General features: G+C 36.6%; 1 protein-coding gene across 6 annotated transcripts in view; it reads right to left on the bottom strand.

The window, feature by feature from the left end:
- The window catches only part of PTPN4 (protein tyrosine phosphatase non-receptor type 4), a 229,265-nt gene that overhangs the window by 186,065 nt on the left and 28,204 nt on the right, over window positions 1-14,996 (bottom strand). For all 6 annotated transcript variants that reach the window (XM_002749530.7, XM_078327965.1, XM_017973535.4 and 3 more), the window contains exon 2: window positions 2,370-2,524. In XM_002749530.7, the coding sequence (XP_002749576.1) occupies window positions 2,370-2,507 (138 nt within the window). In that variant the 5' untranslated portion in view covers window positions 2,508-2,524. The remainder of the gene's footprint in view (window positions 1-2,369; window positions 2,525-14,996) is intronic.

The following is a 14,996-nucleotide window of genomic DNA, read 5'->3' as shown; positions in this document are numbered from 1 at the left end:
ACTCTGCTATGTCCACAGCAGAGTAAAAGCAAGATCTAGTGAAGTTATATCAACTCCTTCATTACATCAATTTCCCTCAGAAAATACAGAAACAGCTTTGATGAGATAGCTACCAGATGGAAAAAAATAGGCTTTGGCAACATGAATATTTCACCTGTGGTGCAAAAATCTTTCACAAAAAGCAATGACTCTAGTGGTTGACTTTACAAATCAATGATTGGTACCCTCCAAAGGAAACTGACTAGTTCTCCTTCTTGGTCAACAGAGAAATGCTGGTGAACCTGGAAGCTGCCCACAAAGGATTTCTGAGACTTAAGGTACTTAGTGGACACAAGAAAACAAACACCAGGGCTCTCAAATCCCCAATTAGTTTGCAGGCTACCACATACCACTCCACAGGTTGTAAAGTACGTAACTAGAGATTTATTCACATAGATTAAAAGATAAATAATCTACCCAAAAGTACAAAGCAACTCTTTTGGTTTGAATGGCTTGGGTTCAAATACCCAGAGGAATAAATATTCTACATATCCAACAATTTTTCATAAATATTATTCCTCTTAAGTTTTTTGATGACCTGAGATAATGGTAGCTAGCACCGCAGAATGGTAAACTTACTTATCATTCTAGGTAGTATGTCCAGCTCCAGTACTGCCAGCTAAATATATGTAATACATATTTTTTAAATATAAGCATATAAAAGTATATGTCATTCTAAAAGAATAACTAGACAGCACATTGATTACTACATTGAAAAATACAGCATACTACTGTCAACTAAAGTGCTCCACAGAAAATTATGCTAGCTGGGAAAGATACCAAAACCTTTTTACAATATTTGAAACACATTCAAAACTATAGTTAAAATGAAAACTAAATATTAGCCAGATTTAAGCTAAGACAAAAGTTATTAAGTACGTCTTTTCCAAAAAAAGAACTCTAATACGTGAATAATAGGAAAAAAAGGCTTATCAACTATCTCATATATGAAAGTTTCTATTAAGTAGACATTTGTATGAAGTAGAATTCTCTCCATTTTATATTATCTCTGTTTTGCAACCTATATTCCACCTACGTATTAACAGATAACAGAATACAAAAGTAGAAAAGCATACTGAATCTGTTGGGTATTTTAGATAATCTTGAAGGTATTTTCAATGATAATGATGCAACATTCACTCCTCTGTAGGCCCTTTTTCAATGTGAAATAGCTTGGAATTTGAGATAAATTCATAATCCTGCTATATAGTAGTACACAGAAAATTTTAAGCTTACACTGGTAAATAAGAAAGATTCATATTTTATATTACTTAAAGATTTCAAATTATAGAAATACCCAAGTAGAACAGCAGAAAACATCCTGGAGAATTTGAAAATGCCTAAACAACCTGAAGAATAAGCAACTCCAGTTTGAATACAGACTGTATGTATTACTATTTTCATAATGTTAAATTTAGGAATGTGATAATGGTACTGTGGTAATTATGAGATTCTTAGGATGCTAAAGTACTTACTTTCAAAAGGTACAGGGGGAAAGAAAACGTCATGTAGAGACAAAAAAACATAAACCAAATGTGCAAAATGTTAACACTGGGTCAATCTAGGTAAAGGGTATATGAGTATTCGTTATATTATTTTACCTTTTCCATAGGTTGAAGATTTTTTAAATAAAAAGGGAGAATACATTTTTATATGCATAAGGTATGTAAAAGAATCTTCATAGCAGTATTATTTGGTAAAAGCCCAAGTGGAAACAAATCCAAATATACACTAACAAACTGGACAAGTAAATAGTAAGTGAAGGGATAAGTAAACTGTAGTACACTCATACAAAAGGGTACTGCAGAGCAGTAACAATGAACTAACTACTGTTAACACACCACATGGGTAAAACTCACAAATAACAATGAGCAAAGCCAGACACAAACAGGATGAAAAAATATTTGTTAAATAAATATTTCAGACGACAGATAAGATCTGGGCTGTCATTTTATCTTTGTTTAGCAGAAATTTTGCTCACAGACAGTACAAGTAAAATTGCCATGAAAATGTATACATTATTTAGAAGAACCAATTTTTTTCAGGCACCCTCAAGCACACTTAGGAAAACCACACACATACTATGGATCTGCTCTACTAATCATAATGCACACTGTTTGTTTCTCAACAATGTCCCGTGAACAACACTTTTTTAAAAGACCCAGTTTGAAGGAGGGCACGTACCTAATATAATCCTGTACCAAAAGACTTTCTTATTTGAACAAGACTTTTCAAACTGTACCATAATTTAATAATCCTATAGTTTACACATATATCTAAATTCAGACTTATAACCAGAGATTATTTTTTAAAAGACACAAAATACTTACACTGACTTTGAAAGCTTGTACAGTGTTATCCAGAAGAAGGATGTTGCAAACCACTTCTGTATGCTGTCTGTCTCGGGCCAACTCTGATGCTCGTACATTGTAGGTTCTGCCAGCAGGCAATCGGAAACGAGAGGTCATTACTGTCCACACGAGGTCTAAGCGGAAAAAAAAAATTTACTAAATGAAAGGTTGGTAGAAGATACAATGTAGTTTTAAAGGCAAAGTTATTATATATTTTTCAATAAAAACTTAGATGAAAAACAGCTATAAATTTTGAAACACCAGAATAAGAATTGTAGGTATAATTTAGATATACATACTTCATCATCAAACTACAGTTACCACCTGCTTTGAAGAAGAGCTTTTTTTTTTTTGCACTGCTCCATCCAGGAGATTTAATACATAAAATTTTTGAGGAAAACATATTCCAATTCAAAATATACAAACTTTGGAGTAGCCAAAAGGGGTGGGAGGATTATGCTACCTCAGTAAGTTGGGTATTACTCACTGATGCAAGTATTTTAAAACACTGTAGAAGGACAGCAGGAGGAAAAATTTAACGTTGGCAGGCCCTTAAGTTTTTTTAAAAACTTAAGGTGTTGGGGAAACACAGAAGTTTAAAAAACAAAACAATACCTTCCATTTTAACCTAATAGTATTATTACTATTCCAAAGAAAACAAAACCTAATAGTATTATTACTATTCCAAAGAAAACAAAAACAAAATAGAAAAGGCGAGCAATCTTCACTTCTGAATTTTTAACCTAAGAGGTAAAAAATAGATGGCCTATAAAAGAACAGAAATCACAGCAATATGAGCAATACTAGACGTTTAAAGACAATGAATCTGTAGGTTCAAAGTTCTAAAAGCAAATTATTTGAAATACTGATTATACCTAGAAGGTTAACATTCATGTAAGAGAAAAATAAACTCGAAAACATTCAAACATTAAAGGATTCAAACTTTAAAACATATAAAACTTCTGCCTTAAAGACAATTAGGCAAAGGAAATACACTAAACTAGAACAAAGACTAGTATTTAGGACATTGAATATAAGTAAGCAATAAGTAATAAGCAGTATGAACAATGAGTAAGCAAAATACAATAAAAAATAGTATCTCAAATCAGTGGTAATAATTGAGGCTGATTTCTTATAGATTATTCATTTCAAAATATTAAAGCTCAAAGTAAAAGCCAATGTTATATAAATATAAAAATAATATAGGGGAAAAGTCTTAGTAGGTTGACAAGCAGCACTAGTCAAGTAAAATTCCACAATTAAAAGACAGTGATGGGGTGGGTAAGGTGGCTCATGCATATAATCCCAACAATTTAGAGGTGGGAGGATTGCTTCAGCACAGGAGTTTGAGACCAGCCTGAATAACATAGGGAGGCCCTGTTTCTACAAAAAATAATGTTTTAAAAATTAGCTGGGCATGGTAGCATGCACCTGTAGTCCTAGCTATTCAGAAGGCTGAGATGGGAGGAATCCCTGAGCCCAGAACTTTGAGGTAACAGCTATGATCATGCTACTGTACTCCAGTGTCAGAGACAGAGAGAAACCCTGTCTCTAAGAAACTAAAAAGACAGTGATTGGTGAAGTGGGGGTGGGGTACATGGACCAGTTATAATGTTGTCTCCCAGAAACTCTCCTCACATACAGCAACACAGGCAGGTGGAAAGTACAAAATGGAAAGAGATATATCATGGAAACATTAATCAATAAAAAGAGGAGTAACTATATTAATACCAGATAAAGTAGACTTGGGAACAAATAAAATTCACAAGAACAGGTAAGGCAAAATTACATAATGATAAAATGGTCAAGCCAACAAGACATTACCAATTCTAAATGTGGATGTACCAACCAACAGAGCTGCAAAAATATATGAAACAAAAACTGCAGAACTGAAATAAAAGATAAATCCCACAGCTATAGGAGAGCTCAACTCCCCTTTCTCAATAATTGATAGAACTAGATAAATTAGCAAGAATATAAGAGAACTTAACAACCAAGAGGATTAATAATGAATATTTATTGAATATTCTTGCGAAGACAACAGAATACACCTTATTTTTAAACATCTGAACATTTCAAGAGAGAACGTATCTTAAGCTAAAAAACAAATCTAAATTTTTAAATAATTGAAATTATGCAAAATATATTATCCAAGAACAATGATATCAAACTAGAAACCAACAACAGAAAGTTAACAGAAAAATCTCCAGACATGTAGAAACTAAACAAGAGTCTACATAATCCATTAGACAAAGGTAATCTTAAGGGAAATCAAGATACACTGACTGAATAAAAATGAAAGCACGACATATCAAAATTTGTGAGATACGATTAAAGCAGTGCTGACAGAAATCTACAGCAATATATGCATACAACAGAAAACAGGAAATGTCTCAAATCAGTAATCTAACCTCCCTCCTCAAGAACCTAGACAAAGAGCCAAATGAACTCATAGTAAACAGAAGGAAGGAAATAATAAAGAACAGAAATCAACGAAATTAAAGACAATAAAAATAGAGAAAATCTATAGGGGAAAAAAAGCTAGTTCTTTAAAGGATCAATAAACATAATAAAACTCTAGCAAGCCTAACAAAGAGACAGAAAACACAACTTGCTAACATTAGGAATGAAACAGAGGATAATACACAGACTTTGCATACATTGAAATGTTAACACTACAAGCAACTCAAACATAAATTTGACATAAAATGGACCAATTCCATGAAAGGCACAAAGTGCCAAAATTCAGCCAATATGAAACAGATAGTTTAAACAGCCCAATAATTATTTTAAAAATTGAATTCATAATTCTAAAACTCCCCCAAAAGAATATTCAGATACAGAGGGTTTCCCAGGAAAATCTACCTAACATTTAAAGAAAAATTAACACAATTTCTAGGTGATCTCTTCCAGAAAGTAGGATAGAAAAGAATACTTCTCAAATCATTCTAGGCAGCCAATTTTATCCCGATGGAAAAAGCAGACAAAAACATAAAGAAAGAAAACTATAAACCAATATTCCTCATGAATACAGACACAAAAATCCTTAACAAAATACAAGAAACTAGAATTTGGCAATATGCAAAAAGAATTACATACCATGTACCAAGGGGGATTTTACTTCAAAGATGCAACAAGATTCACCCAATAATTTAACAATCAATCAATATAATCCATTTTATTAACAGACTAAGAAAGAAAAATCCTATTTTTCTTTTGATCTTTTCTATCATGATCTTTTCAATCAGTGCAGAAAAGCATTTGACAAAATTCACCACCCATTCATGATAAAAATTCTTAGAAAACTAAAAATAAAGGGATCTTCTTCAACATAATAAAGAGCATCTTAAAAATAAAAATCTACAGCTAACTTCATACTTAATGGTTAAAGCCTGAATGTTTTCCCTTATAATCAGGAATAAGGCAAGGAATGATACCTGCTCCAACCACTCAAATGCAAGATAATGCTGGAAGTCGTAGCCTATGCTGTGAGGTTAAAAAAAGGAGGAAAGAAAGAAAGAAAAAAAACAGAAAAAGCATACAGAAATAAATTTAACTGGCCCTATTTGCAGATGACATAATGTCTACATAGAAAATCCCAAGGAATCTACAAAAGCACTCCTAGAACTAGTAAGTTCAGCGAGGTCCACCAATTGTATTTGTATATGCTAGGAATAAATATGAGGAGTCAAATTTAAAATACAGTGTCATTTGCAACTGCTAAACTTAAAAACAAAATACTTAGGTATAAATCTGACACAACACACACAGAACTTCTATGCTAAAAATGACAAAATACTGATGAAAAAAATTAAAGAAAATCTAAATAAATGGAGAGACATAACTATGTTCATGGATTGGAACACTCAAACTAGTAAACATGTCAATTCTCTCCAAACAGGCATACACGTTTAATGTAATTTCTATCAAAATCCCAGAACTTTTTCTGTAGATAATTTTATTCTAAAATTAACATGGAAGGCCAGGCACAGTGGCTCACGCCTGTAATCCCAGCACTTTGGGAGGCCTAGGCAGGCAGATCACTTGAGGCCAGGAGTTCTAGATCAACCTGGCCAACTGGGTGAAACCTCATCTACTAAAAATACAGAAATCAGCCAGGCGTGGTGGTGCACATTTGAAATCCCAGCTACTAGGGAGGCTGAGGCAGGAGAATCACTTGAACCTGGGAGGTAGAGAGTGCAGTGAGCCAAAATCGTTCCACTGTACTCCAGCTTGGGTGACAGAGCGAGCCTCTATCTCAAATTTTAAAAATAATAAATACTGAAAGACAAAGGAATCATTATAGCAAAAACAATTTTTTAAAGACTAAAGTGGGAGTAACTATATTGCCACTCCCAAAGCAAAATAAACTGGGAATCCCTCTCCCAGATTTTATGATTATGTACCTACAGTTATCAAGACTGAGTGGTAGTAACAGAAGAAGAGACACTGAGATCAATGGAACAAAACAAGAGTCACCGCACAAGTACAGCCAACTGATTTTTAACAAAGGTACAAAAACAATTCAACAGAGAAAGGACGGCCTTTTAAACAAACAGTGTGGGACCAGTCAGAAATCCACATACAAAATGAAAAATGAACCTCACACCTTATGCAAAAAACTACTCCCTGACTCAGATTTAAAAGTAAAGCCTAAACTGTAACTTTTAGAAGAAAACAATACGAGAAAATCTTAGGGACCTACGTTTGGTGAAGTGTTCTTAGATATGACATCAAAAGGATAATTCATAAAACCAAAAAAAAAAAAAACACAAATTGGATATTTCATCAAAATTTAAAACTTACAGACTGTAAAAAAAGAATTTGTAAAACATTTATCTGACAATGGACTAGTACTCAGACATGTAATAAACTCTCAAAACTCAACAGTTAAAATAATCAAGTAATTCAGTTATAAAATGGGCAAAAAACATAAAAAGACATTTTATCAAACAGGATATACAGATGGTCTTTAAGCACATGAAAGGATGTTCAATATAAACCATTTGGGAAATGTAAATTAAGATCATTATGAGATTCAATGATATTACCTATTTAACAGCCAAAATAAAAAATAGTGGCATTTTGGTAAAGATGCTGAGAAACTGGATCTCTAACAAAATCCTGAAACAAATACACACAATTCAAATATTCTACTGCAAGTGGGAGGTAGAGGAATGTTAAAAATAATGATTGCATCCTCTTAGAATTGAAAGAACATATGAGAACAAAAGCTCTTTAAAACAATCTGGAAGAATGAAGTCATTATGCACTTTTTCTTTAATAAGGTATTATCTCCCTTTCTCCTGAAAAGAATATCATATTGACTCATAAATTTTTGTTCTATTTTAACTTCTATATGTAACTTAAGAAAATGAAGAAAAATCTGTATAAAATTTCTTTCATACTGGTCAAAGAACAAATTTTTATTTTGCAAACTAGATCACTGGAGAAGTCTAAAGTTTTCTGAATGGCATTTTTCTTGACCAGAAAATAATTACATTACAAGCGTGATCAACTCCTGATTTTATGAAGTGAAGAGACAGGAAAAGAAAACCAGCACCTGAAGCTAACCTCCTGACTTAGCTTTAACCTCCTTTCCTTCTTTTCAGTTTTCTGTGTTTCTTGGGGCAATGCTTTGGGATTACAAACCCCACTATATTCTTTCGGTTCCAAGAAGAGTGAATTCTGGGGTGAAAGAAGTGCCTAAATTAGGCAAACGTCTTAGAAACGTGAGAATTTTTAAGTTCAATTATTTTAAATTTGCTGAGAGAGGTAGCAGACTTACAGCCAGAAACAAAGGTAATTCTTCACACTCCCAACCAAAAGTATAATAACCAAATGACATGTCTAGTATTCCCCTTTTAAATGGTCAACTTTAAAGTGAAAAATTTGCCATTACTCATATGTCTTATTTCTAAGAATTCTCAACAATGCTTATCATTAATTGAAGTGTTTTCTTTTTAAATGTTCTACTAATTTGCTTGATAACTTTGGATCTGATAGTCTTTCAATACTAATACTAAAATATTTCCAATACTAAGAAGCAATCATCATTGAAATAATCACTGTTTACTACTTTTCTGCATTTCACTTATGGAGATTAAAAAATAGCTGAGACAAAAATTAGAATGAGTAGTTTGAACTTTGCTACTACAATCTCTACAGAGGTTCCAATAGAGGAACATTAAGTCATCCTAGTTTCCAATTATCTGAAGCTGAAAAATAACATTCAAATGTTCCTAACAACTTCACCTGCCATAACGACTATGAAAGGTGACTGTATAGAGCTACATTTTGGTTATCTCCTGGGTGTTATAAGGTTTATTACTGGATCAGAGAGAAGCCAAGGAGGAGCCATCAAACAATACATCCAATAAAGCATTTGTTAACTATCAGCAGTTATCTTTTCCACCCTTCATGTCCTGACAACCAGCACTCCTCCCAACCTGCTTTTCTGTCTCATACTCCACAAGCTATGGCTGAGAATTAATTAGTCTAACATTATAAGCTGATTCTTTGAAAAGAATAAACAGTAGTTAATAAAACAGTGTATCTGGAGAACTTACCTGAATACAGTATAATCTATCCAAATAAATACAGACCTAAAGATTACGTGAGTTATCTAATCAGCTCTTGATTTCTCCATCAAACTAACAAAATACTTCTAGTTATCAAGATACCAAATATATTCCCACTTCTTGCCACATTTACTTTTTATTTCACAATGCAATAATTATTAATTTCTGGAGAATTCACTACTTGAAAATTCTCTCTTTGGGAAAGAATATGCTAAATCTTCATGTTTTAGAAGGGGAAAGAAGGTCAAATAAAATTATCTATCACATCTTTCTTTTTCCATTTGAAAGGTGTTACGGCTGGCTAGGCGCGGTGGTTCATGCCTGTGGAGGCCGAGACGGTTGGATTACCTGAGGTCAGGAGCTCAAGACCAGCCTGACCAACATGGTGAAACCCTGTTTCTACTGAAAACACAAAAATTAGCCAGGTGTGGTGGCGGGTGCCTGTAATCCCAGCTACTCAGGAGACTGAGGCAGGAGAATCGTATGAACCTGGAAGGTGGAGGTTGCAGTGAGTGGAGATCACACCATTGCACTACAGCCTGGGAGACAAGTGCAAAACTCTGTCTCAAAAAAAAAAATAAAGGTGTTGCAGTAAAATTGATATATATGTATAAACAGCTGCTGACAGTAGGAAAGAGCCCATTTCTTTTTCAAAAAAAGATTATAATCTATAAAAATGTTCATTCCTTTAAATATATTTAATGTACCTATACAATTGTAAATATTCTAAAAGTTTGAAAATCAAGATAAATCTACTTTTTATATTCAAAAAGGATGTAAAAAGTTATATACATTGAGTGAAAAGAGATGAACATAAATGATGATGTTCAAACTATAAAAGATGTGGACAAATATAGAAAAAGAAGCACTTAGGCAAATGCACACTGGTGAATTAAAATTTTGGGATACAATTTTTTCATATTTAAAATTCCATTAATATTAATATAATCTCTTTTGTTTAATAAAAATATGCATGTTTTTTCTGACCTTCTTTTAACTTCAAAGGTCAAATGGTAAAAACTTAGTTTATTTTTTCCATTACCATAAATACAGATGAAAGAGTTTAGGCCACAAAAGACAAATGACATGATCATATACAGCAGCAGCAAGAAAGCACAAGAAAGATGGACTAAAAGTGGCAGAGAATGGAGGAAAGGGATCAGCTGGATCTTCCTGATCTGATAAAGGACATCTATGAAAAACATATTTAACATCATATTTGATGGCAAAAAACTGAACACTTTTCATCTAATAACAGGAACAAAACAAAGATGTCCATCCACTTTTACCACTTCTAAAACAATTCTGAAAAAGGACACAGTAGGGGACTAAATCTACCTGATTTCAAGACTTACTATAAAGCTAGCAAAACCAAGACACTGTCATACAAGCATGAAGATAAGACAAACAGATTAATGGAACCAAACAGTCCAGAATAATACCTTCACATATATATGGACAACATAACTTTGACAAAGGTAAAAAGGGAATTCAGTGGAGAGTGGGTAATCTTTCTTCAACACTTTTGACTTCATCAAAATTAAACTATCTGCTGCTCAAAAGACACTGTTAAGAGAATGAAAAGACAAGCCAGAGACTGGGGGAAAAAATTTGCAAAAGCATATAGGACTTGCATCTAAAATATATAAGGAACTCTCAAAACTAAATAAAAAGAAAACATCCCAATTAAAAAAACAGGCAAAAGATCTAAACAGATGCTTCACCAAAGAAGATATATGGATGTCAAATAACCATACAAAAAGATGTTCAACACCGTGAGACATGAGACTCAGGCAAATTAAAACCATGAGATATCGCTACATACCTATCAGAATGGCAAAACACACACACACACACACACACACACACACACACACACACACACACAGTGACAATACCAAATGCTGGGAATGATCTACAGAAAATACATCTCATTTACCACTGGTGGAAATATAAAATGTTACAACAATGTTGGAAAACAGTTGACACCTTCTTACAAAATTGAACATATTCCCACTTTATGAGACATCCACTGCGTTCCTAAGTAACAAATGTTCAGGTCCACATAAAGATCTGTATATGAATGTTTTAATATATCCCAAAACTGGAAATAAGCATCTATTAATAGGTGAACTGATTTATTCATGTGATATTTATTAATTGACCTGCAGTATATGAATAAAAGAAAATACTAGTAATAAAATAGAACTAGTCATACATGCAACAACGTTGACAAATCTCAAAATAATTACAATGAGAGAAACAAGCTAGACCAAAAAGAAAAAAAAGAAGAGTATATACTGTACAATTCCATTTATACAAAATTCTACAAAATGCAAACAAAGCTATAGTGATTGATAGACAGCAGATCAGCAGTTCCCTGGAATTGAGAGTCCAGTGGGGGATGTATGGGAAAAGGGATTATATCAAGGCACAAGAAAACTTTCAGGAGTAATAGATATATTCATTATTTTTATTGTAGTGGTGGTTTCGTGGATGTATACATATGTCGAAAAGATGGTGGCAGCGGCAGGCAGGCTAGAGCAGCCACTGCCATCATGCTAGCTGCAGTAGGGAGGCCAGAGAAGTGGCAGCAGGAGTGGCTGCGGGAGCAGCCATGGGTCCCTTTACCCTGTGTCCCTGAGGCAGCCACTGTGCCGCCCTGACCCTTGCATGGCCAGGTAAGACCCATTTCCAGGCCCAGAGCCTCTACGGAAGCCTCAATCTTGCTCCCCGCTGCACCCCAGGGGCCCGTGAGCACCCTGACAAAGGTGAAGCCAGGACTCACAAGGCCAGCCCCAACTGTAGGGATTGTCCAGGGTTTGCCCAGCAGCAGTGCCACCTGCACCTTGCCCCCACCTCTCCCCTGCCCCCCAGCCACTGTGATGGGAGTTGGTGAGTTACCCACTAGTGAGGGAGCAGTGGTGTCGGGCACAAAGCAGTAGGGAGAGAGGGCCCCAAGGCAGAATTGGGCCCAGGGCAGTGCCTTGCTCCACAGAGCCATTGGAAGCCAGGAGCAGGCAGAAGCCCCACTCTCCCAGGCATGGATGCTGCTGCCAAAGTTGCAGCTGGCACCCCCTTGCCCTTGCCGGCTCAGAGATGTCTGCTCCCACTGTCCAGACTCTCCCTGTTGTCAGCACCAGCTCCAATCATGGAGCAAAGTTAAGGCTGCGCCCTAGTGCTGCCACAACCCAGCCAGATGTGTGCACACTAAGGCAGTGCTGACATGACAGCCCCCTGCCACCTTGGCCCCCTCTGGACTTTGGACACCAACGAGCACAGGAGAAAGGCCGAGGAGGAGCTGGGGGCAGCTGGGCACTGGCCTGCAGGAGTCCCTTGGCACAAACAGCCTGGGTGCCATGAACAGTGGCAGGAATCAGGCTTTTGGGTGGAAGGGGCCAGGTCTCCTATAAAGCCCCACCTTCAAGGTACAGAGAGCCTGAAGCCTGGGGGCTGAGCTACCCATCCCATGGACCAGAGTGAAAACTTATGGTACCTTTTCCAGGCCGCCCATGGCCACCCATGAACCAATCAGCAAGAACTTCCCTCTGAGGCCCATAAAAGCCCTGGACTCAGCCAGACTCCAGGAGATGATGGGACGACCAATTGCAGAGAGGAGCTGCCCACCACAGGGTCTCCTCTCTGCTCAGAGATGATGAGACAACAGGACAACCAGCTATGGAGAAGAACTACCCTCTCTGCTGAGAGCTGAAGAAACAATGGGATGGCCAGCTGCAGAGTAGAGCTACCCTCTTTTCTGTGAGCTGAACACTCATCAGGACATCCTGACTACAGAGAGGAGCTGCCCACTACAGGTATCCTCTGAGCTGTTGTATTGCTCAATAAAGCTTCTTTTTGTCTTGCTCACCCTCCACTTGTCTGCATACCTCACTTCCTGAACACAGGACAAGAACTCAGGACCTGCTGAATGCAGGCTTCAAAGAGCTATAACACAAACAGTACTGAAACACACCCCTTGCCTGTCACATTGCAGGTGAAAGAGGACAGAAGAGAGAAGGAGAGAAGAGCTGCAGCCCTGGAGGGCCCAGACCTAGAAACTCCCCAAACCAGGGCTGTGACACCCTCTTTGAGGCTCTGTGATTACTGGCATCTCCAAGCTTCCATGTGCCACACTACATCCCCCAATGTCAGCTGTGAAAGCTGCTCATGGTATGCCTGATCCAGCTGTAGCCTTGCAGGGAGCCAGTGCCCATGCCAACACCTGGAGCTGCACATGCTGCCGCAGCCAGCAACCTGGCTATGCACAGTGGCCAGACCCTAGCTCACTCACAGATGCCTCCCTGCCCCACATCTGGCTTGCCCTTGGCAGCTGTGGGATCCAGGCTGGTAGCGGGAGCCGAGTGCAGCCTGCCATGCCAAGTGGATGGAAAAAGCCCAGCAGGCCAGAACAAAACTCAGGCAAAGGTGCCACTGGCCACAGAGGTTTCCAACTAGTTAAGCAAACCCGAAGGATCCTGTAACGAAAATATCAAGTACTATACTCTACACATATGTCACTTATTATATGCTATTTTACCTCAATAAAGCTGTTAAAAAAATCTGGCCAGGCACAGTGGCTGAAAGCTATAATCTGGCCAGGCACAGTGGCTTAGCACTTTGGGAGGCTAAGGTGGGTGGATACGGGGGCTCAGCACTTTGGGAGGCTGAGGTGGGCTGATAGCTTGAGCCCAAGAGTTCACCACCAGACTGGACAACATGGCAAAACCCCAACTCTATAAAAATAAAAAACAAAAATTAGTTAGCTATGGTGGCACGCATCTGTAATCCCAGCTGAGGTAGGATGATCACTTGAACCCAGGTGCCATGAGTTATGATGAAGCCACTGCACTCCAGCCTGGGTGAAGAGTGAGTCTCTCTCTCTCTCTCTCTCTCTCTCTCTCTCTCTCTCTCTCTCTCTCTCTCTCTCACACACACACACACACACACACACACACAAACACACATCCCTAAAAATGAAACAAATTATATGGCCAAATCACCTAAGAAGCAAAATATACACGGAATTTTGATATTCTGGTTCACAATCTCCTGGTTATCCTCAAGATCAGTATAATATGGCAAAAGGCATACCTCGGCAATTTTTCTTCATTATGTTAATAAAATGTAGCTTATTTCTTTCACTGATGGTAAATATTAGTGCGAATTAAAATTTTTAATACTGGCTTTTAACCTTAGATGTTGTGACAGTTCAGACATGCATTGTTCTATAGCTTATAACCACAAAACCTGTTACTAAGGAAAGAATGGTGATAACCAGTTGTATGTGTATTCCAGTTAGCCTCTCTCTGCCTCACTTGCTTCACTGAAATGAACAAATAATAATAGCACCCAGCTCAAAGGGCTTTGTAGGTACTATGAAATATAGGTCCTGCACTAAGGTAAAACACAAAATGACTAATCTTCAAGTGATCAATTTACCCCTAAGAATAATTTATATGCTAAGTGGTTCTATAGATTCTAGCTCAAATATAAAAGAAATCTTTATAATGTTTTCAATTTAGAAATCCTTTTGAAATAAAAGGACAGTTTAAAAATGACATCTCGACTTCCATAATCATAAATCAAACCTTCTACCACTGTCAACAGAAGAGAACTATTAGAAGAAAACATAGGCTAAAGGCTTCATGGCATTGGATTTGGCAATAATTTCTTTATATGACTCAAACAACATGAGCAACAAAAGATAAAACAGATAAACTGGACTTCAACAAAATTAAAACCATTTGTGTGTCAAAGGACACCATCAAAAAAGTGATTTTAAAAACCACATTATAGAAGAAAATTTTCGCCAATCATATATCAGATGAACCGAATGTCTAGAATGTATAAATAACTCCTATAACTCAACCAAAAACCAAACAATCCAATTTAAAAAAGACAATAGTGTTTCTCCTAAGAAGATATACAAGTGGCCAATATGCACATGAAAAGATGCTCAATATCACTAAAAATTAGGGAAATGCATATTGAAACCACAATGAGATACTCATTTCACACCCATTTG

This window comes from Callithrix jacchus, chromosome 6, assembly GCF_049354715.1.
Source record: "Callithrix jacchus isolate 240 chromosome 6, calJac240_pri, whole genome shotgun sequence".
NCBI lineage: Eukaryota > Metazoa > Chordata > Mammalia > Primates > Cebidae > Callithrix > Callithrix jacchus.
Note: the sequence above shows the minus strand (reverse complement) of the source record. Positions and strands in the feature narration are given on the sequence as shown.